A 24,024-nucleotide genomic window follows, 5' to 3' on the forward strand; every position below is an offset into this window, starting at 1 on the left:
TAGGTCTTTGATATGCCGAGTCACCGACGGAAAAAAGCTGAATGGCAACACGTTAACACATTAATCTGAGGCCTTGTTTAGTTGCTCAACTTTGAAAATGCAAAATCACTATTGTAGCACTGTAGCACACTGTAGCGTTTCGTTTGTATTTGTGAATTATTGTCCAAATATTGACTAATTAGGCTTAAAAGATTCGTCTCGCAAAGTACAATAAAACTGTACAATTAGTTTTTTATTTCATCTACATTTAGTACTCCATACATATACCGCAAGCTTTATGTGATGAGAAATCTTCTTTTTTACCGTGTTAAAGTTGGGAGTTGGGAACTAAACACGTCTTGAGGGCGTGGTTGAGTCCAAGTGGAAGAGAAAGACAATGATGGCAAAAACTCATTTCAATATGAATGTAGGCGGAGCCGTGCTGGCCTGTACCGCCTGCCGCGTGTGCACGGGTCACGTCAACCGCGCGCGTACTGGCCGGTGCCGCCGTCCCTTTTCCTGCACGTACCTCCACGCATTTTTCCTCTTCGCTCGAGCTGATCCAAAATTACTGTAGCGCTACAGTAGCATTTTGTTTGTATTTATGAATTATTGTCCAAATATTGATTAATTAGGTTTAAAAGATTCGTCTCGCAAAGTACAACAAAACTGTGCAATTAGTTTTTGATTTCGTCTATATTCAGTACTCCATGCATGTACCGCAAGTTTGATGTGATGGTGAATCTTCTTTTTGCATAGTGTCAAAGTTGGAATTTGGAGGTGAACTAAACATGGCCCAAGAATCGTGAGTTGGTGACCGTGACTCCATTTGCGTTCGTCGAAGAAAGGATGCAGCAGGTCGCGACAGGGATGTCCGCGCAGCCGTGGAGATCCAAGAACCACAGAAAAGCCCTCTCTCTGGGGCTCGAACTGATCAAAGAGAGAAGTGGTCATGACAGCGGAAGGGGCGCACGAGTACACGAGTACAGGACAAGAAATTCTTCGAAATATAATTCTGCTGCGAATTTGCTAGAGCATTCGTGGATGATCCCAACATGTTCAAGGCGCACGAATCCACCCTGTACGATTGTTCCTCCATCATCGAGACACAAATAAAAAGCAAAAAAAAAAAAGATCTCACGACATGGTTCCCAATAAGGTGCACGATGCCGTCCACACCTTTATTGCAAATGGAGAACGGAATCTGATGCATGCCGACAGGTAAAATGGATTTGATCCGTAACGGTGTCCATCCATCACCGAATCACGCGTACTTATAAATATCGATGCAAATTTCAGCCCGGGCCACCCGCAAAAGTCATTGATATTTTTCATTTCAGCAAAATCTAGCTCAAAAAGACGCGTCGCCATAGAAACAGTGCATGTTCATGTTTTGGATGTCGATGCCATGGCAACTTTCAGGCCAGTTTTTACCGGGGTGTTTGGGAGACAGGCGCTAAACTTTAGTACATATCACATCGGATGTTTGGATACTAATTATGAGTATTAAACATAAGCTAATTACAAAACTAATCGCACAACTCCTAAGCTAAATCGTGAGACGAATCTATTAAGTCTAATTAGTCCGTGATTTGACAATGTGGTGCTATTAATTAGGCTTAATAGATTCATCTCACAATTTAACCTAAGGGTTCTGCTATTAGTTTTGTAATTAGCTCTGTAATTAGCTCATGTTTAGTACTCTTAATTAGCATCGAATATCCAAGGCTAAAGTTTAACCATGTCTCCTAAACACCCCAAGCACCCCTAGGTAACCACTCAGAATCAACCTTCCATCTGCTTTTCTGAAAAGGCTGCCAGCACACGCTTCATGGCAGCATCGGTTGCACGTCAGAATCAAATAACAGCGCCATCACCATCGCATCAGTGTTTCAATGCCGTCGACATTACATTACAACGATAACAAGCATCAAGCAAGCTTAGAACCAGCGTGACATCTAAATCTTGATGTTACAAGAAAAGCAATCCTGATGTGCAACTGCTAATGCTCCCGATCTGAAACATGAAAATGTGCAACAGTTTCGAGAAAACATCACATGGAGCACTGCATATATAGTGCTCGAAACACCTAGCGAGTCAGGCTCTCAGGCAGGAATTCTGAACCTCTGACCGAGAGCAGTGGAAAGCAAACAACTCATGCTCTCACTGCAATCCAATGGCATATAAACAGAGTGACAAGTACATCAAACCACCCTGCCTGCCAATGGTAATCCATACCAAGATGTCATGATTCCATAAGATCTGGTCGCATTGTCGTAGTTGAATTAGGTCAATTCACTGGCGTTAGGAGTTAGTCGGAAACTAGACAGCTCATAGCTACATTCAGAGCACAAGTTCACTTGTCAGGAAAGATACCCGGGAGATAAAAGACATGCGAAGCAAGGATCATGCCAAAAGTCTGGTGCCATCGCAGATGCTTTGCAGGTAACAGCAACTACGTTAATGGAGAGCCTATCTGTCACGTCAAGGGTAACCTGTTACAGCAGATCTACTTCCTTCACTGGAGCAGCCAAGTCACTTGCCCCTTAACTTTTCAAGGTCAGGGAGATCTGCAAAAAACAGACAAAGCTGTTAGACAGAGCATGAAGTATGAATGGCTGCTAGTTTGTTGACTAGGCAGGTATTAGAGTGATTGTGTGATTCACTCAAATAATGTTTGCATATCTTCTAACGCGAAATGGACTGATAAAAATTGCCTGCTATCATGCCTAAGATGAAAGATAATGGACTGAAAAAAAAGCTGGTATATCACTCAAAATATTGTTTGAATATCTTCTGAAGTGAATTGGACTGATAAAAAATTGCCTACCACCATGCATAAGATGAAAGATAATGGACTGAAGAAGAAAACTGGTATACTCTGAAAAAGATCCATGCCCAACCCAAATGCAAGATAGCTTATGTTTGTCCTGAGTGAAATGTGTGGTTTATGTCTAGAACCTAGTGGGTAGGTTTCATTAAGGAAAGTCTAGTTCACATTAACAACCCTCTGGTACTGTTATCAAGAAGAGAGAAAGGAATTTAAGTACTAGATGGGCACTCACAAAGCATCCCATCATCATCACCGCTTTCATCTCCTTCATTTGCCTGCAACAATATGGAGATGGCAGTGACTATAGGCTGCAGTACAAGCGCTACATCCAAACAAACAAAAAATCTTGACTATATTTCATACCCCATCAAAGTCATCATCTGAATCCCCCGAGGCTTCTGCAAGAAAATGCTTGTCAGGTACACATGCATATATCAATGAATGCAACATTTGTGAAGAAATCAGAAGCTGCGCTATACAAGACATGTGACTCTAGCCACTGAAACGAAAGGCATAACAATTGTAGGCTCCACAATAAGATAGCGGTTATGTTATGTAGCCACTGTATTTCACACTGAAACTACTGCTACTTCAGACGAACAGAACAGAGAAAACTTAACTAGTCTGCCACCGAAATGTTTGTTTATTGCCATGCTAAGGAAACCGAGAATATAAACTATGGACTTGTCACTTGACCCTCAGACACAATGAATGATATGGTCTACTACAGCATTAATGTCATGAAATCTGGATCTGATGATGTCTTTCACCACAACTGGATAACCATAAATCTGCTTGGTCTATAGACAAGTAAAATCAAGGATCTCAGGGTCATCCCAACAGCAAATTCTAGTTCCATCAGAAGAAATAAAGAATACATATTTCATCCATATAAACTACTGAATTGCAATGGTTTTCTTTTTACAACCCTTTAATAGAGAATTCAGAATGCCTCCAGAACAAAATAAATAAATATAAAATGCATGGATCTGTGAGTGTACATCATTAGCACATACCAGACTCTTCATCCTCATCACACCATTTGTTCCAGTCAACTTTGATGTATGGATGCTTTTCCTCTGACTTCAGCAACTGCTTCCACCAACCTTTCTTTTCCTTCTGGATTGAACAGATTATGTTTCGCAAGCCCATCTTTGTCTTCGTTTTACTTCCCTATAGACCAAGCAGATTTATGGTTAGCCACTAACAATTCACATAAAAAAATGGATGATGTCTTTCACGACGACTGGCTAGCAACTCGTTTGCTCACATCGAGCCTATATTGAAATCCAGAACAGCAAGCAACATGTACCTACCTCTGGCAGCACGGAATCAAAGAGCTCCAAAGTGAAGCTAAAAGGTTCCCCATGGGCAACAGCTGAGAAGGTAAAGAGGCCCTTAGGTTCAGTCTTCAGCACAACATCTTTTGCATCTGGCAATGAGATAGTCAAGTAAATCTTCTCGGAGCGCTGAGCCCACAGCACCTCAGGTTGGCGGCTGCATGCCAAAGAGTAAAAACCACGTCATACCAAACAAACAAACAAAAAAAAAATGCTTGCATCAGGGGAAATGATCTGAAAAAAAAAACCCGTATTCCAAATCTTCAATAGATTGCAAAATTCTATGTGTCACAGGTAACAAAAAAAATGATAAGGAGGAAGTGAAGAGCAATTGTGGAGACAGTCAATTAGACTATTAGAGTCTAGTGCAAAAAACAAAACAAAATGTGTTCACTAGAAAACATGAACACTGACACAGGCAATTCATCATATAACAGATATGCGATGAACATACTGTCTTCCGCATAGTTCCAATCGTGCCATTTTAGATGACAACAAATAATTAGGTGTTACCCGCCAAATGCAAGTCAATTTTAACTATTCAGTAACCAAATGCATGTCCTTTCAAACATGCAATGTGCAGCATATTCTGCAGATGTCCACATGTTATGCAATAGATTTGTGAACCCATTTCAATGTAATGGTAACTGCAAGAGTACTATAGATCAAAAGTAAACATAAGCATTCCAGAGCGTCAACCACCCATTGCATAAGAAATTACAATGAAAAAATAATACACCAGATAATCAAATACTAGAGGTTTTGTTTGACAATTTAAAACTGACGCCCCTACTGCAAATACTCCCGGATACTGCAATCTATTACACAGCCGAAAGAAATTAAATTCTATTCAACCAACCCACAGAGCAAGGAAAATGATCAACCATTTCGTCATTCTAGGAATGGATCAACAGCAAATGCTGGCAACAAGCAACCCATCAGCTACATCATAGTTACTCTCCGAATAAAAAAAAACACTACATCAGGCCAGGGAGGCTGAGTTGCTGAAATCTCAACAAAACGATCACGTTCGATTTCTCTGCGACACGAAGGGTAGAACAAACGAAAGCAGGCGACTCGGTGACGAATCAAGCGGCTGAATCCTGCGAACCTGGGAGACCGGAGACCTCCCTAGACATCGCTGATGAAGCCGAACGCCGTCTCGCGCGCGCCCTTGGCCTCCGCAACGAGGTCGGCCGCCTTCAACATCGCTTCGCCGAGCTCCATGGCGCCATTGAGCTGCGGGCCTCGGAGAAGCAGGGGCTCTGCCCACCTTTCCAGTACCACTACTACAGATGCGAACCCAGATCCCATCCAACCATTCCCCAACGCCTAAGAAATGAAGAACCAACGCGACGGCTATTCCATTCCAAAAACCCAAGCATCGCCATCCACTGGGCACGAAGCCACGAAATATCAAGGGGAAAAACGGAGAGAAGGCACGGAGGCTGGGGAGGGGATGGATACCTCATGGCGGCGGAGTAGGGTTCGCGGATTGGCCGACTGGAGGTGGGGAAAGCGAGGGTGCGCTGCAGGGGAGAGAAGAGGAGAGGTCGAGAGGACGATGAAGCGCACGCAGCGGCGGCAGCACGCGGAGCTCTGTATTGCGCTTCGCCTGCTGTGGCAGCTTTATTTTTGCATTTGCCTCTGCCATTCCTTCTATCCCCTTTTAGGTGGCGTTTGGATCGTGGAAACGGGGTATGGAAAGGAAACGAGGCAGTATGCCGTGTTCGTTTTGTGGGAAAAGGAAAAAAAAATGGGAAACGGAATGAGAAATGTACCCTTCATTTTCCACCGATTCTATTCTATCGGTAGAGGTGGGTTATAAGAGGATACGTGCATCGGCGATGGTGCTTCCCGAAAACAAAGAGGGTCAGTGTTGGAGGGAGCCGGCATCGTCGACTCGGGGGACACGAGGAATGACCGGAGGAGGCTGATGTGGGGTGCGATTGTTTCGCTGCACCCCCGCATCCAGGCTCTCCGCGTGCGACCTCCGTGTGATTGGTTTCCTGAGTTCGTTGCTAGACCTGCAAAAGGGCGTCTGGAACTTGACTCCCGGGGTACGGCTAGATTCTTCGTTTCCCCAGAGCTAGGCTCCCGGGATGCGGCGGCGGGAGCAAGGGCGAACGCGCATGGGGCGACACTGCATGCGTGCGTGCACGCGGGAAGCTCTAGGGTTACCGCTCCGATTTCACGCCATCCGCCGGCCATAAATCCTTACCGCATGCTTATTGTTCATGCAGCTGCTCTAGTCACTGCCATGTATGCATTCTTCCTTAATAGGATTAGAATGGGTCAATGCTCACGATCTCAGATTAGTTACACCCCAATGAGTGCTATGGATGAGGAATGATAAAATGACTTGGATAAAATTTATAACTGCAACGATGTAGAGTGTGTAAACATGCTTCGCATGAGAAGAACCCCTTTATTTTCAGCTATGTAATTTTCTTAGAAACAGAACCTTACTTAGAGACACCATACATAACAGGGTAGAAGAGCAAGTTGCAATGTTTCTTCATGTTGTGGAGCATAACCAAAGATTTCGAGTTATACACCAAAATTGGAGGAGATCTGTAGAGACGGTGAGTAGTCATTTCAAAGAAGTGTTGTATGATATTGGTGAACTTAGGCATGATATGATTAAGTCTCCATCAAGTGAGACACCTCTTAAGATCAGAAACAACTCAAGATGGTACCCATATTTTAAGGTCACACAATAGTAAGCCTTAAAAACAAATGCTGCATACCTGAGTGCATATTTTGTAACAAAAACTGTTAGGTTTCATGTAGGATTGTTGGGGCAATAGATGGCACTCATATCTATGCTAGAGTCTCAGTCAAGATGCAATCAGCATTTAGGGGCAGGAAACACTACACAACTCAAAATGTGCTAGCTACAGTGGACTTTGATTTGAAATTCAAATATGTCTTGGCTGGCTGGGAGGGATATGCACATGATGCCACCATTCTAGCTGATGCAATAGAGAGGGAGGATGGGTTAAGGGTTCCAGGAGGTAATGAACTAAATTGGTTACATAAATTAAATCACAATCTAAATTACAGTAGGATTAATATCTGTTTATACTTTTTCTAGGGAAATTCTATTTAGTAGATGTTGGATATGCATGTCGTCCTGAATTCCTTCCTTCTTACCGAGGCACTAGATATCATCTTAATGAGTTTGGTGGTAGAAATTATTTAACCAATCCAAGAGAGTTGTTCAATTTGAGGTATTCAAGTATGTGTGTAACAGCTGAGAGGGCTTTTGGGGCTTTAAAAAATTAATTTTGTATTATTGACAATAAATCTTTTCATCCTTTCAAGACATAAGTCAAGTTGGTCCTTGCATGTTGCATTTACACAATTGGATACTAGGGCATGGTACTGATGAGGTTATTCCTCTTGAGTCCACTTGGGAGACTAATAATAGTCATGGGCATGGGGTTCCTATGGATGACAATGCAGCATGGGCTACTGTTAGAGATGAATGGGCTAATCAAATATGGGCAAATAGGGGTAATGCTCACATGTATATGCATGTAGTAGGTTATTGCACTTTGTATTCTAGATAATATATATGCTCCTAAGCTTATGCATTAGCCAAGTTTGTATGCTATTTGTTTAATCCATTTACTTTGAACTGAGGCATTGGACAACTATGCAATGATGATTTATTCATTTTGTTTCACTTGAACTTAAGATATTGGAAAAGTGTGCTATGATGATTTGTTCATTCTGTTTCATTTGAACTTGAGACATTGGATAAGTGTGCTATGATGATTTATCCATTCTGTTTCATTCTTTCCTAAGGCATTAGGCATTATGCAATGATGATTTGTTGTGTTTACTTAGCTGAGGCATTGGCTATTATGCAATGATTATTTGTTGTGTTTACTTAGCTAAGGCAATGGGCATTATGCAATGATGTATTATTGTTTTGTTTACTCTTTGCTGAGGAGTGGGCAATATGCAATGATGATTTGTTGTTCCATGTTTACTTCCTTCCTTCATTTCCTCCTCACATCTAAGTTGGGTGGCACCGTATGCATTAGGAGATGGCACAAGGCAATGGTCACTTTGACTTGGTTGAGGAGCTTGAGGCTACTGAAGCTGCTGCCCAAGCTGCTATCCAACCTGCTGCTGGCCAGGCTGCTGGTGGCCAGGTTGGTGCCCAGGTTGGTGGTGCTGCTGGGCAGCGGCAGAGGCCTGCAATGAGATGAACCAATGTCATGTCTGCATTTGTACTTCACCGCTTCTACCAGCTGATCTCCACTGGTATGAGAACTGACAAAGGGTTTAAGGAAGTGCACTTGAACCAAGTTGCCAAGGTTGTGCATGAGTTGTCAAGCAATGAGGTGACTGGCACCCGGATGTACAACCATTTGAGGAAGTGGAGGCAGAGGTGGATCAGGGTGGTAAAGCTTAGAGAACTTAGTGGTGCTTTGTGGGATGAGGATAACTTTATGATCACTTTGGAGGATGAGTACTATAAGGAGCATATCAAAGTGTGTATCCTTTCATGATCACTGATATTGGTTCCATAAATTCATGATGATAACATATGCTAACCTTTCATTTTTTGAATTTCAGGCACACCCAAAGGATGCTGATATGTTGAACAAGCCAATAGAGAACTACCAGCAGATGCATATTTGGGAATGGGATGGCTACAGGAAAGTTTGCCATGGGCTCTAGTGAACCTTTGGGCTCTCCTTTTGACTTTGTTGATTCTGAGTCAGATGCCATGAAGGTTGATGATGTGACAAAGGTGCTTGGAGAGGCACCCAAGAGTCAGTGCTGCTGCTGCTTGGTCTGATACAAGCAACAAGAGGAAAAGATCCATGCTTAGTGAGGGGACATTTTGTTCATGACTGGGATGAGTGATGCAGTCAACAATGTTGCCAATGACATTTTGCAGACCAAGGTTGAGGATGTCCACCCTGATCTCTATGATGCTCTCATGTTCATGCCTGGATTCACTGATGAAGCACTGATGGCTGCCTATGAGCACCTGCTTGGCAACAAGGCTCATGGTACTGCATTTGTGAAGATGAATGGTTCTCACCGTGTGCTATAGCTGAGGACTTTCTTGGCCAAGCACTACTACATGCAGTAAGCCACTGATCAGGCAAGGGGTGTTTTTTGTGCGGTGACCATTCTTTTGTGCAGCTATCCTGATGATCAAATGGTGTTTTTTTTGCAGTGAGCCTCCTGATCTTCTGACCAGTTGATCTATTGAACCATGTTTTGTGCAACTAACCTCATCTCTTTTACTAACTATACCTTATAGTTGGTAATTGACTCTAGCTGTTAGTATCGTATATCTTAGACTAATTGGATTTGTAACTCAACTATGAGTTATCTGATATCATGACATTCTGGTGATGTGGTTGTTCTGAGCATATGCCCATTGACAATGATGATTGATAACTCATTTTGCTTGCTGATTTCATCTCATTGCTGTGAATTTTTTTGAGTGCTAATGGTACTTGTCATTGTTGTTTTGAGTATATGCCCATTGCCAATAATGATTGATAACTACATTTGTTTCATTTTGGTTGTTGGTTTCATCTCATTGCTTTTTGATTTCATCTCATTGTCAGTGATGCTTGCCATTCCTGTTCATCTTGTTATCATTCCTGTTCATTCTATTATCAACCTATTATGCTGTGCCATTTCTACTTGTTGTCAACCTGTTCTGAGCATATGTTCTTTGCCAATGATGCTATATGTTACATTAACCTATTATCATCATCTGTCAACCTGTCAACAACCTGTTATTGCCAACTTCTTTTTTGGCCAATGATACTTTGTTTCCCTCTTTATTCTTCAGAAATGTCCTGCTACAGCTTAACCTAAGATCAAGAAGGCTTCTTGGGATTTTAAAGATGTCATGATGTTATTAGAGGCTCCAGTAATCTTAGTTCAAGCTATAATAATTGTGGTTTTACTTTCAAAATGTATGTAATGTTAGACTTGTAACAAACTGATATTTCATCCAATGAAGTAGCTGGTGGTAACTTCACCCTATGCATTCAAGAGGTGATTATAACATGGTGCATTAGGCCAACTAAATAAACTCATCTTGCATCTCCTATTTGAATTCTGTATGTATTCATACAACAATCATTGTCTCCTTTGTGGCCTGGTTGGAATAGAGCAAACAACCAAATATGGGGCATCTACATCCTTAGGGCCTGACTCCAGCTAGCCTGGCTCCCTAGTGCGAGCCAGGCTCGCTGGGGAAGGGAACCAATCAGGCCAGTGGGTGACATGGAGCGTCGACGGCTGGATCTAGAGTTGGATTCGCACGAACAAATGGCCGTCGGAGCTGACCTCACCTGGTCCACGCGGGGTTACCAATGCTGCACTCGTCTGGCAAGCACGACGGTCGTGGGAGACGCGCTCGGCTGGCACGCAGCACCGAGGACGAGCGAGCCTCGCACGTGTGGGTGCAGCTGGAGCCTACGCTCCTCTCGCGCGTTGGGCCACTGGAGCCCCCGCTGCTTGCTTCGACGCGCAGGCCGCCGAAGATGCTCCGTCACGCGAGGGCCGCAAGGGGCTGCTGCTTGCCTTGCCGAGTGAGCACGCAGGCAGAGCTGCTACTCATCGTACTGACAGGACAATAGGAGTAGTGAATGGAGCCGTCTAGAGAAAACAAGATGAGGTGGAGCAGACGAAGGTTGTAAATGGGTCACAGGTGTGTGAGCTTGCCAACCCATAAATGCATGTCACCAAGACATCACTCGTAGAAACCACCTCTTCCAACTCATCGTTTTTCTTCACGTGGACCATAATAAATTATAACCACATCCTTCTCCTCCGTGTGTTGCGCTTCTATCCACATCCTTTCCTCTTTGCGTTCGTTGTCCCGGCGAGCCTGCGAGCGGGTCTCCGAATCATGGCCGGTGGGATCGATGGTGGGTTGCGGCGTTGACCAAGCTGGTTCACCGGCGGAGCCAAGGACGGACCATGGCGTGGAGCAAGTATGTTCTAGCGGGGCCAAGGGCAGCGGCGATGGGGCTCGAGGCGGTGGTGAGCTGGGGCTATGCACAGACCAAGAGCGAGCGGCATGCCCAAGGGTGGGAGACCGCGTGCGAGCACACACGCCAACGACGGTGGCAACGGCGGGGTGCGTGGGCAGCCGGTGGCCCCTCCTCTTCCTGCCTTCCTACGCCAGATCCGGCAGCCGGGAGAGCACGCATGGCTGGCGACGAGTGGTACAGCCAACAACAAATGCAGCTCGACCAGCCATGGATTCATGCAACTGGGCTTCGATTTCAATCATTCGTGAGTCAATTCATTGTCTAGGCATCTGATTTTTAGCCGGCACTTTCGATTTTCCATCGGTCATCGAGCTCAAGGGCGGCCATCAGGGCGCGGCACAAGCGGCAGAGCCGAGCTCTCCATCACGGGCAGCAGCGGCGCCGCCGAGCTCTCCATCACGGGCAGCAGCGGCGCCGCCGCTTCCCAGCAGTAGGCTCACAAAATGTGTACCCTAAATAACTGTCGCTTTTGATTTCCGTGCTGGAAGTTTGACTAAATTTATAGAAAATATGTGCACTGTTTGTATCTTCAGATAAATTTATTAAAAAACTATATTCAAATATCTATCTAATAATATTAATTTTGTATCATAAATATTAATATTTTTTTTATATATATTTAGTTAAAGTTGTTTCTCGAGACAATGAAAATGACATTTATTTAGGTACGGACGGAGCAAGGAAGAAACTCCTCCCTCCCAAGGCACAGCTGCTCGTGTCTGTGTCTCCGTACCTTGGTGCGCGAGTCAACAAGCATGCGACCTGGTGTCGTCTTTTTCTTCTTCTCTCGCACCTTAAGCGGGTGTTTGATCCCCAGACTAATTTTTAATCCAGGTCACAGGTTGTTTGGATATCAAATTAAAATAAAACTAATTGCATAAATAAGGGTTAATTCACGAGATGAATCTATTAAGCCCAATTAATCCATAATTAGCACATATTTACTGTAACATTATATGGACTAATTAGACTTAATAGATTCATCTAGCAAATTAGCCCTCATTTATGCAATTAGTTTTATCATTAGATTATATTCAATACTTCTAATTAGTGTGCAAATATCCGACGTGATAGGTTTAAACATCCCTAATTAATTTTATGGACACCAGCTAACCTAGTGGGTTAGGACAGCTCTAAGGAGAATAGTTGCTATTTTGCTTAGCTGGTGGGTCCTACGTTATATCCCTAACCCAAATCAAGAACTCCAGATACGAGAATAACTTAAAAAAATTATATCCTTATTCCATACCCTACTCATCTATTTCCCTTTCCCTATTCCAACCTCTCTATTCTATTTTCCCTTTCCCTATCCCAACCTCTCTCCAAGCAACACCTGAAGTTTTACCCACCACTAAAATACGTCTTCGTAGAAAGATGACGTTCTCAATATGCTCATATAGGAGCTGAGAAATACGCCTTCGAGACATGGAAACGGTGAGCGCATGCGGCCGTGCCTTCGAGTCGAAGGCAGGCAGGGCCGTTAATCACGGTCCCATCGCCGAATCACAATCAAACGGTTCTCCAATAGTAGCATGCCACCGGGGCCGGTCCTCAGATTTGGAAACTCGAGGGTGAAAAGTAAAACTCGGTGCTCTTTAATATAAACAACTAATTCTAGGTTCATCGAAATGTCCGTATTACTCTCAGGTCTTGATTACTCTTGCAAAATTTATCCATAGCTCCTCTCGGTGATTCTATCAACTCATCTACATGTCCTTTTCTCATTACCTGATTCATATTTTCTAGACGACATCATATCCTACAGTGCTAAAATTATTATAGATACACAATAGTTATAAATCAGTTGAGATTAAATAACTTGTGATAGTGAATTAATGGTATGAAGAATTGTGAATTGGCAATCGAATCACCTAATCACATAAGCGAATTGACGATCTCTTAACTGATCTCCGCCCGTTCGTTGTTTCGCCGAGGGACGGCGAGCGCGCAATGTGAGCGGAAGAGAGGACCAGCGGCAGGATGAGGCGATAGGGATGAGGGGGTGCGGTAAATGAATTGGACTTTTTTTTACCATGAAATAGGCCCACCTTAATGTTATTTTTTACTGTAAACTATTGTGAGTGGGGTAGTAATAAATGCTATCTTTTTCGAGACCCCACCTCAATACTATTTGGAACATAAGTATTACTCTTGCTCTAAAAATTGTGTTACGGTTACTTATATCCTTAGGGCGGATTTGGCCCTGGGATTTGGGGTCCGGGGTGGCCGCACACCCTGCCCCCTACTCCCCTAGGCCAGGCCCTGCATCCCACCTGTCACCTTCCACGTCACAGCTCCATCGCGGTCCCACCTCCCGGTCTCTACTTCCCATCCCTTCAAAATTCAGCGCGTTCGGCAGCGCGTTAAGCCGCTGCTGCGGCTGCTGGCTGCCGCAGCCGGTGCTGTAGCGCTGCAGCTGCTGCTGCTGCCGCCGCTAAGCCTGGTAGTAACGGCCGTTTGGCCCGCCGGGTGTGCGTGCTAATGGGCCGTTTGGGCCACATTAGTTGCAAGGTTAAATTTAGTCCGGTTGCAACTCAAATTTATGCAGGAAACCAATGAAGCAAACCGAATTTGCGTACTCTATTTTACAAAATCAAACAATTAAAATGTGTGGGACTACAAATAATAATAGAATTGTTCATACTTGTAAAATATAAGGTTGTTAAAAAACAGAAATTAAATTGTTCCTGTACCGAAACGAGCGAGAGAGCGGTAACGACTTATCCTTACCAATTTCCAAAGTGGTTTCCGTACTGATACGCTACTACGTTCGAAAATAAATTTTGTAGCGGTTAATGCAACTACAGTATCTAAATGGTGCGCGCCAAACATAACAAACACACTCGAGCTTACGCGCCAGTGCCTCCCTCATCTCGGCCCCTCCGTCACTTGCTCCCCACCGAGCCTCGCTCAGATCCGCCACCGCGGCTCCCTCCGCTCCCCGCTCCGTCCACGCCCGGTCTGCGCCGCCGGTGGGCCCTCGGCGCCCGCACTCCGTCGCGGTCGCCCGCCGCTCCCTCGCTGCCGCGCGCTCCATGTTGTGTGTACGTTTGTAAGCTCGAGTGTGTTTGTTATGTTTGGCGCGCACCATTTAGATACTGTAGTTGCATTAACCGCTACAAAATTTATTTTCGAACGTAGTAGCGTATCAGTACGGAAACCACTTTGGAAATTGGTAAGGATAAGTCGTTACCGCTCTCTCGCTCGTTTCGGTACAGGAACAATTTAATTTCTATTTTTTAACAACCTTATATTTTACAAGTATGAACAATTCTATTATTATTTGTAGTCCCACACATTTTAATTGTTTGATTTTGTAAAATAGAGTACGCAAATTCGGTTTGCTTCATTGGTTTCCTGCATAAATTTGAGTTGCAACCGGACTAAATTTAACCTTGCAACTAATGTGGCCCAAACGGCCCATTAGCACGCACACCCGGCGGGCCAAACGGCCGTTACTACCAGGCTTAGCGGCGGCAGCAGCAGCAGCTGCAGCGCTACAGCAGCAGCTGCAGCGCTACAGCACCGGCTGCGGCAGCCAGCAGCCGCAGCAGCGGCTTAACGCGCTGCCGAACACGCTGATTGATCTCATTCAAAATAAGCAAAACAGGAGAGGGGGAAAACGAAGAAAGCAAAAGGAAAGGAAGAAACCTCTCTCCTTCCTCGATACCGACGACACCGACCGCCGCGGCGATGGAATACTCCGGCGGCGGCGGCGGCGGCGCGACGCTGTCAGAGATGTACCAGAGCGCGCGGCGGCTGCTGCTCTCGGCACGCGACGGCGTGGCCCGCGTCGAGCGCCTCGCCTCGGCGCCCACCTCGTCCTCCTACTCCTCGGCGCCTCTCGTCGGCGGCGGCGCCCCGGGGGACCCTGCGGTCGCCGAGGGGGTGCGGCGGGAGGTGGCGCAGATCCAGGGGTTGTGCGCGCAGATGGATCGGCTCTGGCGGTCCATCCCCGCCAAGGGCCAGCGGGACCTCTGGAAGAGGTGAGGATCATATCTTCCCTAGATCCCTGATTCCTCTAAGCTGCTCCGTTATAATTTCTTGCGCCGAACGTCGATTGGTGGTGAGGTGACAGAGATCTCGCAGCGCTTGGGTTCTAGGTGTGATGCAGATCACAGCTTTATCACACGAAACTTTGTGGTAATATTTGCTTGTTCAGTTGCTAGGACGTGAAGTTTTGTGTCAAGAGGGAGTAGTTGAACTTGATTTACCATGACCTTAGGCATTTGCGTGGATCATTTATGCAATACGAATGTTGTTTTGTACCTGGTACATTGCTACTAGGTTGGCTGCCATTGGATTTGCCATGCAGCATTTAAGTCAGTTATGCATTGGGAAGTGATGAAAGAATCAGCATGTCGAATCTGTCGTTAGCGTGTCTACTTCAGTGCTTTTCTTGACTGAAAATCAGATTAATAGCTTTTATATTATTGTATTTCTGCTCTACATAATGGTTAATAGGCGCTGTATAAATGAACTAAGTATTGATGGGATACTGGTATTCTCATCGGACCTAGAACATATTTTCATTTTCCTATGAGCCAGAGATTTTAATTGAATGTGCTTACTTCTTAGTGGAATGAGTGCCTCCCAGCACATGCTTTGCTTCTGTCATGAGCCAGGAATTTTAACTGGATTTTTCTTCCTAAACACTGGGAGTAAACAAAGCAACAAGTAGAAATCTTACACTATCAACTTCATTAGTTCATTGCCAAATGTGAAATCAAGGGTGCAACTTAAGCTGATTAGGGTGCGGCGTTATAACCACCACCAACTTGATCTGTCACACTTAATGTTAGTGTTGCTAGAGTGCTAGACATGTAACTTAATGTTAATTCAATGGTTGATCAGCAAAAAGAATATTGTGTTGCACTCCAATTTCATAGTTCATGTTAGGAAACTTAACTTAATTTTGCAAGAATTTGGATAAGCAATCATGCAAGCACACATGTATGGTTTTCCTTTCCTATTCACTTCTAATTGTTTAGCAGTACTTATGTTTGCATATTAACCTTCAGGGTGCATTCAAATGTTGCAACTATGCAGTAAACTATACATCCTTGATTTTTGGAACCTTGGACTTACCCTCGATACCAAATAGTGCCACTTGACGTTCTAATTGCATATGGGAGTAATCTTCCCCATTACCAGATCTTGTAGTACTTTTGTATGGATTTTTTTTTTGAAATTTGAACCACACACTGGATCACAGGAAACTGTTCTTGTATGCACTTACCTTCTGGGATATCAATTTCTGGTTCCATTTAAAAAGATAAAGTTTCTAGTGCTATGTCATTTAGTTGTAGTCTGCAATAGCAGAACTAATAACTTCTAATATGCTGAGATCTTTAGAACTGTGCCGTGTAGCAATGCTGCATGAACTGTCCAAGTTGGTCATACTCCTGGCTCTGAATTTTGCAGAAACTGTGTAATCATTATAAGGGTTGTCTGTTTCTCACTGATATTCTAAGTTTGAAACCTTGATCTCTCCTTCTGAAGTGCTGAGGGTTGCCAACTTGCTATTGCCCACATTGTGTCAGACGAATGCTGTAGGATATGCATTAGGTTGTGAAGTTCACTTCCCCCTGCTGCATGTCGGAAGTTTAGTTTGTGTAGATGGTAGGAGTAGGAGTTCTGTAGATGAGGTTTACCAAGTTTATAACACCTTATTTTGTGTTGTCTTGGCAGAAAAGTGGAGCAACTGTCTGAAGAGGTTGATTCACTGAAGGAAACCCTTGACAGGCATACTTTGCGTCAAAAAAAGCGGATTCTGGAAGCAAAAGAAAGGGCAGAGCTATTTGAGAGAGCTGTAAAGAATTCCTCAAGCAAAGCTTGATTCATTTTATTTTCTGTATTATGATTTCAATTGATTAATAAAGAGTTGGAAATTGCTGTTGCAGAATGGTGAGTCCTCACATGTCCTTCGAATATTTGATGACGAAGCCCAGGCAATGCAGTCAGCTCGTAGCTCCTCGCGTATGCTTGAAGAAGCTTATGAGACAGGTGTCGCTATCCTTCACAAATATGCAGACCAGAGGGATCGACTTAAGGTTAAAAAAATTTACTGAAAAACAGAAGATTTCTGAGGCCACAATCAACCATCATTGCTTTTGATGATCTAACTTCTGCTTGCTGATATCCACCTTCACTGTATTGCAGAGTGCTCAAAGGAAAGCTTTGGATGTCCTGAACACTGTTGGCCTATCAAACTCTGTTTTGAAGCTTATCGAGAGGCGGCACCGTGTGGACAAGTGGATTGCATATGCTGGCATGATCATCACCGTAGTCGTGATGATTGCATTTTGGCGGTTGACACATTAGATCTGCACTCTGTTTGTTAACTTTCAGTTTGAGATATGATATGTGCAAATCGGGAAAATAGGCCAGATAATCAGCTGGTGAGAGTTTCGTGCTGGTCGTGGACCAGTCTAAGCTTGCTCTAGTTGGTCCTCTGTGTGCACTGTTTTGATCAGTTGATGGCCTCACAAGTGTAAAAGCATATTCTTCACGGCATCTTTACAGGTTCAACGCAGGCATCCATGTTGGTTAAGTATTCAGATTCCTCCTTTGTATCCACACCGCTGTGTAGTCTATTGCTACAACTTTCATGTAAGTACACATGCTTGCGCTTGATGCAAAAGTGTATGCCACTGTCTGTTTCTGTACAAAACATTGTTTTCATAGCATATGAAATGGAACTAGGATTCATCCGTGGAAGAAAATCCGAAGTACGTACTGTATGAACTAGGAACCGAATAGGACAATCCTATTAAACCTTCAGAAGAATAACATAAATACATGAATCCTGGACATTCAGATGTAAATATCCCGGCTCGATTGGAATGACGAGTTTTTCCGTTTTCCACCACGAATCCCGCTGAAACGTTGGACCTCCACCGCTCCACGTCGTGATGGTTGGTTAGTTGAAAGTTGAAACACAAACAACGTAGGTTTTTTCGACACTTAAAAGCTAAATAACTAGGAGTAATTTTCAGGGTTAAGAATCTTCTTTGCTGGAGACGAAATAAGTTACTTTTTTGGGCTGAACCTCGTATGAAAAGAAGGAAACTAGTACTCACACCGATTTGAGTTTGCATATAAGGTCTATACGGTAGAGCTCCATCTGATTCTGATTCTTTATGGGAGATGATTATATGAGAGAAGTGATTCTATGGTTAAAAGTGATTCTCTTTGATTCTTTAGCATAAACTCTTGAAATCAGGATGGAGAATCGCTTCACAGAATCAAGAAAAGCTACTTTTTTTTCCGCTCCCAGACTCTTATTCATTTCAGAGAATCACTTCACAAAATCAGCGAAGAATCACTTCTCTCTGAAAAACTGTTTGGCAGAGCTCCTGCTGTAATCAGCAGAGAATCAGCTTTGGAAGCTCTGCCAAACGCACCCTAAGCGACACGGGTGTCATTCTGAAAATACAATTGACTACTGAATTTTGTTATTAATATTTATAAACCTACCAACAAATATTTTTATGAAACTACTCTTCTAGGCAAATATTCTCATAATAAAATTTTCATGTACTCGAACTCACCGCATAAAAAATGCGACTTATATGAATGCATGGTTGATTACAGTAATCCTGGACGTAACTTATTTGTGACTGCTAGGAGTATTAGATGCCTGGATCAAAGATTAAATGGGTCAAATGGACTTGAGGAGGGAAGTACGACTCCCTCCGTTCCAAATTGTAGATCGTTTTAGATTTTTTTAAATTTATAGATATTATTATGCATGTATATGTCTAGGTGTATAATAATACGTATGAACTAAAAAAATCAAAACGATCTACAATTTAGGACGGAGAGAGTAGCTAACTAATCAGCGTATGAAAAAATTGTAGACTTGAAAGACGAAATTAGGGCGAAAAAAAAAACCTAAACCATTCCTGCGTGTTCAAACATATGTTTCCTCTTTGGTTGCTCGTACAAACAACGTTGGTCTCGCTAGCGTTCACACGGCAAGCTGACAAGCAATCAACTTACCAGTTCTGCTTCTGCCGCTCGTCCCCCTCTGGAGTTCGGATCGCATCGCACCAGCAGCAGGGCGCATCCTAGCCGTCCATCCGGTCCCCGGGCCCCGCCAGGCGCTCGAGCGGTTTCCCCGCGAAAACGCGGGCGCCCCCGCCCCGGGGAGCAGATCGACCAGCCAAACCTTCCTCGCCCGTCCTGCAACCCGAGGTCACGTCCGCGGTTCCGAGGAAAAATCCACTACTGCTGGTATCACCGCTCCGCGTCGTTCCGGACCCCGCCGGGCTAAGCCCCCCACCATGCCGATCGCCCGCGGTTTTTCACCACACCACTGGAATCGCCTGCGCCGAGCTAGCTACAGCCTACAGGCTGCTCTCTTTATACTAGTCCCCCGCATGCTCCTGCTTACCCGTCGTCTAGCTCCGATCCATTTTCTGCCGCGCCGTTGTTCTTGCTCGGCGCGACGTATCCGCGAACGGGCCGGGGGGGAGAAGACTTCCTCTTGATTGATCTGCCGCGGGCTGCTGTTCGGCCGTACATGTGTTGATGATGGTTGCTGAAGGCCGGAGCCGCGGCGGCGGCGGCGGCGCGGATGGGGTGATGAAGGGGCGGAGGGATGCTAGCAGGCGGCGACTGAGCGGAGGCGTGAGCGTGCGGCGGCGCGTCAGGGCGGTGGACGCGACTGCGCCAGCGCCGCCGACGACGACGCCGCTCCAGCGGCTGCTCGCGGCGTGCCGGCGCGCGTTCGGGGGTCCCGGGACCGTGCCGGCGCCAGACGACGTCGCCCTCATCAGAGGCATCATCGGTACGTGCATGAACCGAACGTGGCTGCGTCGTCTGTTTACGATACTCTGTTCTCAGTAGCAACATCTTCGAGTTACTATCCTTAGTATACTATGAGTATTGCTCCGACTTGTCATTGTACCGTAATTAAGAAGTAGAATTTCTGAACCTTTTGGCTTTGAGCCAAAGTGCAAGTAAATATCAGCCGATCGAGAATTTGTTCTTGTTGGAAGGCAAGAACATTATTTGTTTGCCTGTTCCTCCTCATCATGATTCATGAGCATGAGCACACAGGTTTGCTGCACCGGTACATGGATCAGATCTGCCGCACCCTGATTCAGAGCAGCATGCAGCAGCTTCTCAAGCCCCTTTTCTGTGCCGTCACTCATGGCCTTTTCTGTTCTGGTTATCTGCATGCCACCGTGCATGGGCATGGCAGCATCTGGTTTCAACTTTTGACTACTCTGATGAATTGGGTTGGGCACGGCATCACAGATAGCATGTATTTCAACTAGCTATCAACTACGTGTGTGTATATATATATACATATACATATATTTCTTTTTTAAATTGTATTCAAATGTGTGGCAGACCACAGATCAACGGCCTCATTCTTCAAAAAAAAATGAGGCCAAAACCATACATCGCTCGGTTAATTTGGGAAAATCGGGCTAAAACCACAACGAGCTACCTAGCACCACGTCCTAGCACAAGGATGGACTTTGTGGCATAACCACGGATAACAACACCACCTTGTCCTAGTACAAGGACAGAATTTGTGGCATAACCACGGATGACAACGTACACCCTAGCAAAATGTGGCTAAACCACATATAACAACACATCAAGACTCAACATTAGGCACCTCCATGGCATCACCTTGAGCTTGGTAGCTGCAATTACATTTGAGACCTCAATAAGCGACGCCTACAGGTAGACGCGATGTTGAAGACGCCGCTGTCGCCAGTCCGGTTGAACCGGAGCATGATTTTCATCCGAAGGTCTCTCATAGTTGCAGTAGGAGTACGACGACACCTCCAAGAAGGCGAGAGGCATTGAGGACGTCGTCGTTGGCAGCACCGACAAGAAGTCGTGCACTGCTTTCGCTGAAATCTCCTACCAATGCTGCTCAGTGAACCTGGCGAGCAGGAGCCGCATGACGGCATACGACACTGCTGCAGCGAGGCTAAGACGTTCTCAGCAGTGAGGCCCGTCACCCCTGAGCGCACAGGTCTGGCCACTTGTGGAAGGCCAGCTCTTGCGTTGTGCAGCCGCCTCCACCAAGGAGCCACCAGATCCGGCTGTGGGCAAGCTGTCGGTGTCCACTGCCGGTGCAGGGTGCAACAACTGCCGGGTGTAGCGCCCCACCGGTGACCGGTCTATGGTTGCTCCATCCGTGCCATCAACGGCCAGATTCGGAGCCTCCTAGGCCGGAACCGGCCATGGAGGGGGTACCTTTGTTGTTGCTCGGTCGATTTGTGTTGATTTGTGTCTTGGAGGAGACCACCGAGGACGACGGCCAGCAGCAGCACCGTCCCGCTACCGGCTCCAGCCCTGAGCACAAAGCCTCAGGCCAATGTGGACGGATGCTGCCGTACAACCTCCATCCAGCAGCAGCACTGCCTGCCACCGACTCTTGCTCTGAGCACACCACGCCACACGTCGGCGCGGAGCCTTGGACCAATGTGGATGGCCGCCACGATACAGCCTCCATCCGGCAGCAACTGCCGGCCATCGACGCCGGACAGATCACCCCCGGCACCACGCCGGCCACTGAGGACGACGTCCGGCACAACACTGCTAGCCGTTGGCTCTGGCCCCGAGCGAACGAGCAACCACTTGCTGCCGCCGTTGCGCACACCTGCCCTGCAATGGCGACAACGACAGCTAGGGACTCCCTTCCCCTCCCACAACATCAACCACCATGGCAGAAGCTTGGGGGGGGGGGGTGGGGGGCGTTGAGCACCTAAGATTCAAACAAAAAGAAAGGAGAACAGGAGGAGAGGAGGGGGAGCTGCGAGCTGCGAGCAAAGGCCGACTTCGGCCTCGCCGGCCGGAGGAGGAGGAGGCTTTTGTGGGGTGGTTTTCAGGACGGCAGAGGGGCCCTCCTGTCAGCCTACAAGGTGACGCGGAGGGGACGACGCGGAGAGCAGAAGTGGTCAACAAACAACTCTATAGAGATTGAGCCGTGTGTCTCTCTCTCTATATTTCAATTTTCAACTAGATTCATTTCGTTCGTGCCTTCCAGTTCAAAATAAAAAAGATTAATTTCGTGTCACACATGTTCTTATTTATCATCGATCTGAAGACGCTGGTATTGCCACCAGGTGGTAAATCTTCGATCCACAGTTTTGATGCGTGGTAGTCTCCTCTCGATGGCTTGACGGGCTTTACTTTTTCAGACATCTTTTTTCTTGTACGCGCTGTTGTGCATTTCGGGCTCAGTCAAGAATCGGCCTTGACCAGTTAGTCGTGTGTTCGTTTGCAGATAAGATGGGACCAGAAGACGTGCACCTGAGCGCCGTCACCAAGGCCGCCGCCGCTTGTGGCGTCCAAAGACGACGGCGCCGCCCGATCATCACGCGAACCACCATCTACGAATGCACAAACTTCTCGGTACGTACAGAATGATCATCGAGGACTGACATGTGTTGATCTTCTCATCAAATTAAAGGGGCCTGGTAACAGCTCGTGACAAGGATATATTGTATTTCCCATTGATTTCTTGGCCCGATCGATATGACGCCTCCGCATGCAGGTCGTGGTCTTCCTCCTGCCCCCGGGCGCGGTCATCCCGCTGCACGACCACCGGGGGATGACGGTGTTCAGCAAGCTCCTCCTCGGCTCGCTCCACGTCACCTCCTACGACTGGGCCACCGGCGCCGGCGCCGGCGCCGGGGCCGACGACGACCCTCCCGTCGTCGCCGGCGCTCCGGCCGCCCCCGGTGCTCCCCCGGCGCTGACGACGAGGCTGGCGAGGCTGGTGCTGGACGCCGACCTCCGCGCGCCGTGCGGCACGCTGGTGCTGTTCCCGGAGTCCGGCGGCAACATGCACCGGTTCGCCGCGTCCACGGCGTGCGCGGTCCTCGACGTCCTCGGCCCGCCCTACTCCGGCGACCGGGACTGCACCTACTACCAGGACCTCCCGTACTGCCCCCAGTCCCATCGTCTGCTCGCCGGCGCAGATGATGAGGAGGCCGCCGGCGTCGACGACACCGCACGCGCCGCGGATGAGCAACGTCGTCGTCTGGGGTGGCTGGTGGAGACGGGCAAGCCCAGGGAGCTGGAGATGTACGAGGTGCCGTACAAGGGCCCTCCGATCCTGTAGAAGAAGAAGAACCCTGCAGAAGACAGCAGAGATCGATCAGATGATATGCAGCTAGCGCAGAACGCAGATGGATGCATGTGCATGCCGTGTGCTTTCGTTCCCAAACAGTTTCAGAACGCAGCGCAGACCTCTTCCAGTCTGCTGATCTGTAACCGTGTTGGCTACTCCTGTAGGTTTTCTTGTCCGGCCCCGTGAGCAGTGGCCAGTGGGCGAGCCCTCCACCCGGTTTCCGGAATTGGCAACCCAGCGTGCCGCCGGCTGCTCCCACATCTGGTTTCTTTCGCCATCGCAGCTACTTGATCTGGTATACTTAGGCGATCGCACACCTAACTACTCTTGGCCTACACTTGTTCCTTTTGGGCTGCTAACCTTAGTTTATCTCAAAGTTGCCGTCCCTTTTTTCTTTTTTTGCTCAATTGGTTTGGCTAGATGTGCATGCCGCACACAGACCCACACAACACAAGCGACGTGCCCCCTCGTGTACCCAAGGGTGTGCCTTCATCGGGCACCTCAAAGTTGCCGTCCCAGTCCCACCTTCGTTCCCTTTCTTTGCCGTCCGGTCCGTCTTTGGGAACTTTGCAGTGAAAACAACGCCTACGCTGGATGGATCTCGGAGTCGTCCTGCTACGTCATCTCTACTCGATCTCTATGATTTGGACGAGGCAATTGTACGTGCGTATATGGCAAAAGCAAGGGCATGCATTATTGGTGCCGTTCTGAAAT

The 24,024-nt window shown here is 46.5% G+C and overlaps 3 protein-coding genes across 4 annotated transcripts; 2 read left to right on the forward strand and 1 right to left on the reverse strand.

Moving 5' to 3' along the window:
• Positions 1-1,867: 1,867 nt before the first annotated feature.
• Positions 1,868-5,802, reverse strand: LOC101763774 (uncharacterized protein At3g03773). Of its 2 annotated transcripts, none has more exons than XM_022829889.1 (6): positions 5,620-5,802; positions 4,129-4,309; positions 3,829-3,985; positions 3,176-3,207; positions 3,045-3,087; positions 1,868-2,549 (listed from the first exon to the last, which is right to left on the reverse strand). In XM_022829889.1, exons 1-6 carry the CDS (start codon positions 5,622-5,624, stop codon positions 2,515-2,517), a joined length of 453 nt encoding a protein of 150 aa, XP_022685624.1. In that variant the 5' UTR covers positions 5,625-5,802; the 3' UTR covers positions 1,868-2,514. The 2 variants fall into 2 exon arrangements, with proteins under 2 accessions (XP_022685624.1, XP_004982271.1); XM_004982214.2 differs by having other exon boundaries at positions 3,176-3,210; positions 5,620-5,799.
• Positions 5,803-14,741: 8,939 nt separating this feature from the next.
• Positions 14,742-17,926, forward strand: LOC101773227 (membrin-11). Its single transcript, XM_004982239.2, has 4 exons — positions 14,742-15,187; positions 16,893-17,013; positions 17,105-17,254; positions 17,364-17,926. Exons 1-4 carry the CDS (start codon positions 14,895-14,897, stop codon positions 17,523-17,525), a joined length of 726 nt encoding a protein of 241 aa, XP_004982296.1. The 5' UTR covers positions 14,742-14,894; the 3' UTR covers positions 17,526-17,926.
• A 1,591-nt stretch (positions 17,927-19,517) lies between these two features.
• On the forward strand, positions 19,518-23,648 carry LOC101773252 (plant cysteine oxidase 2). Its single transcript, XM_014805879.2, has 3 exons — positions 19,518-19,995; positions 22,462-22,589; positions 22,732-23,648. Exons 1-3 carry the CDS (start codon positions 19,737-19,739, stop codon positions 23,299-23,301), a joined length of 957 nt encoding a protein of 318 aa, XP_014661365.2. The 5' UTR covers positions 19,518-19,736; the 3' UTR covers positions 23,302-23,648.
• Positions 23,649-24,024: the final 376 nt, after the last annotated feature.

Source organism: Setaria italica, chromosome IX (assembly GCF_000263155.2).
Source record: "Setaria italica strain Yugu1 chromosome IX, Setaria_italica_v2.0, whole genome shotgun sequence".
Classification (NCBI taxonomy): Eukaryota; Viridiplantae; Streptophyta; class Magnoliopsida; order Poales; family Poaceae; genus Setaria; species Setaria italica.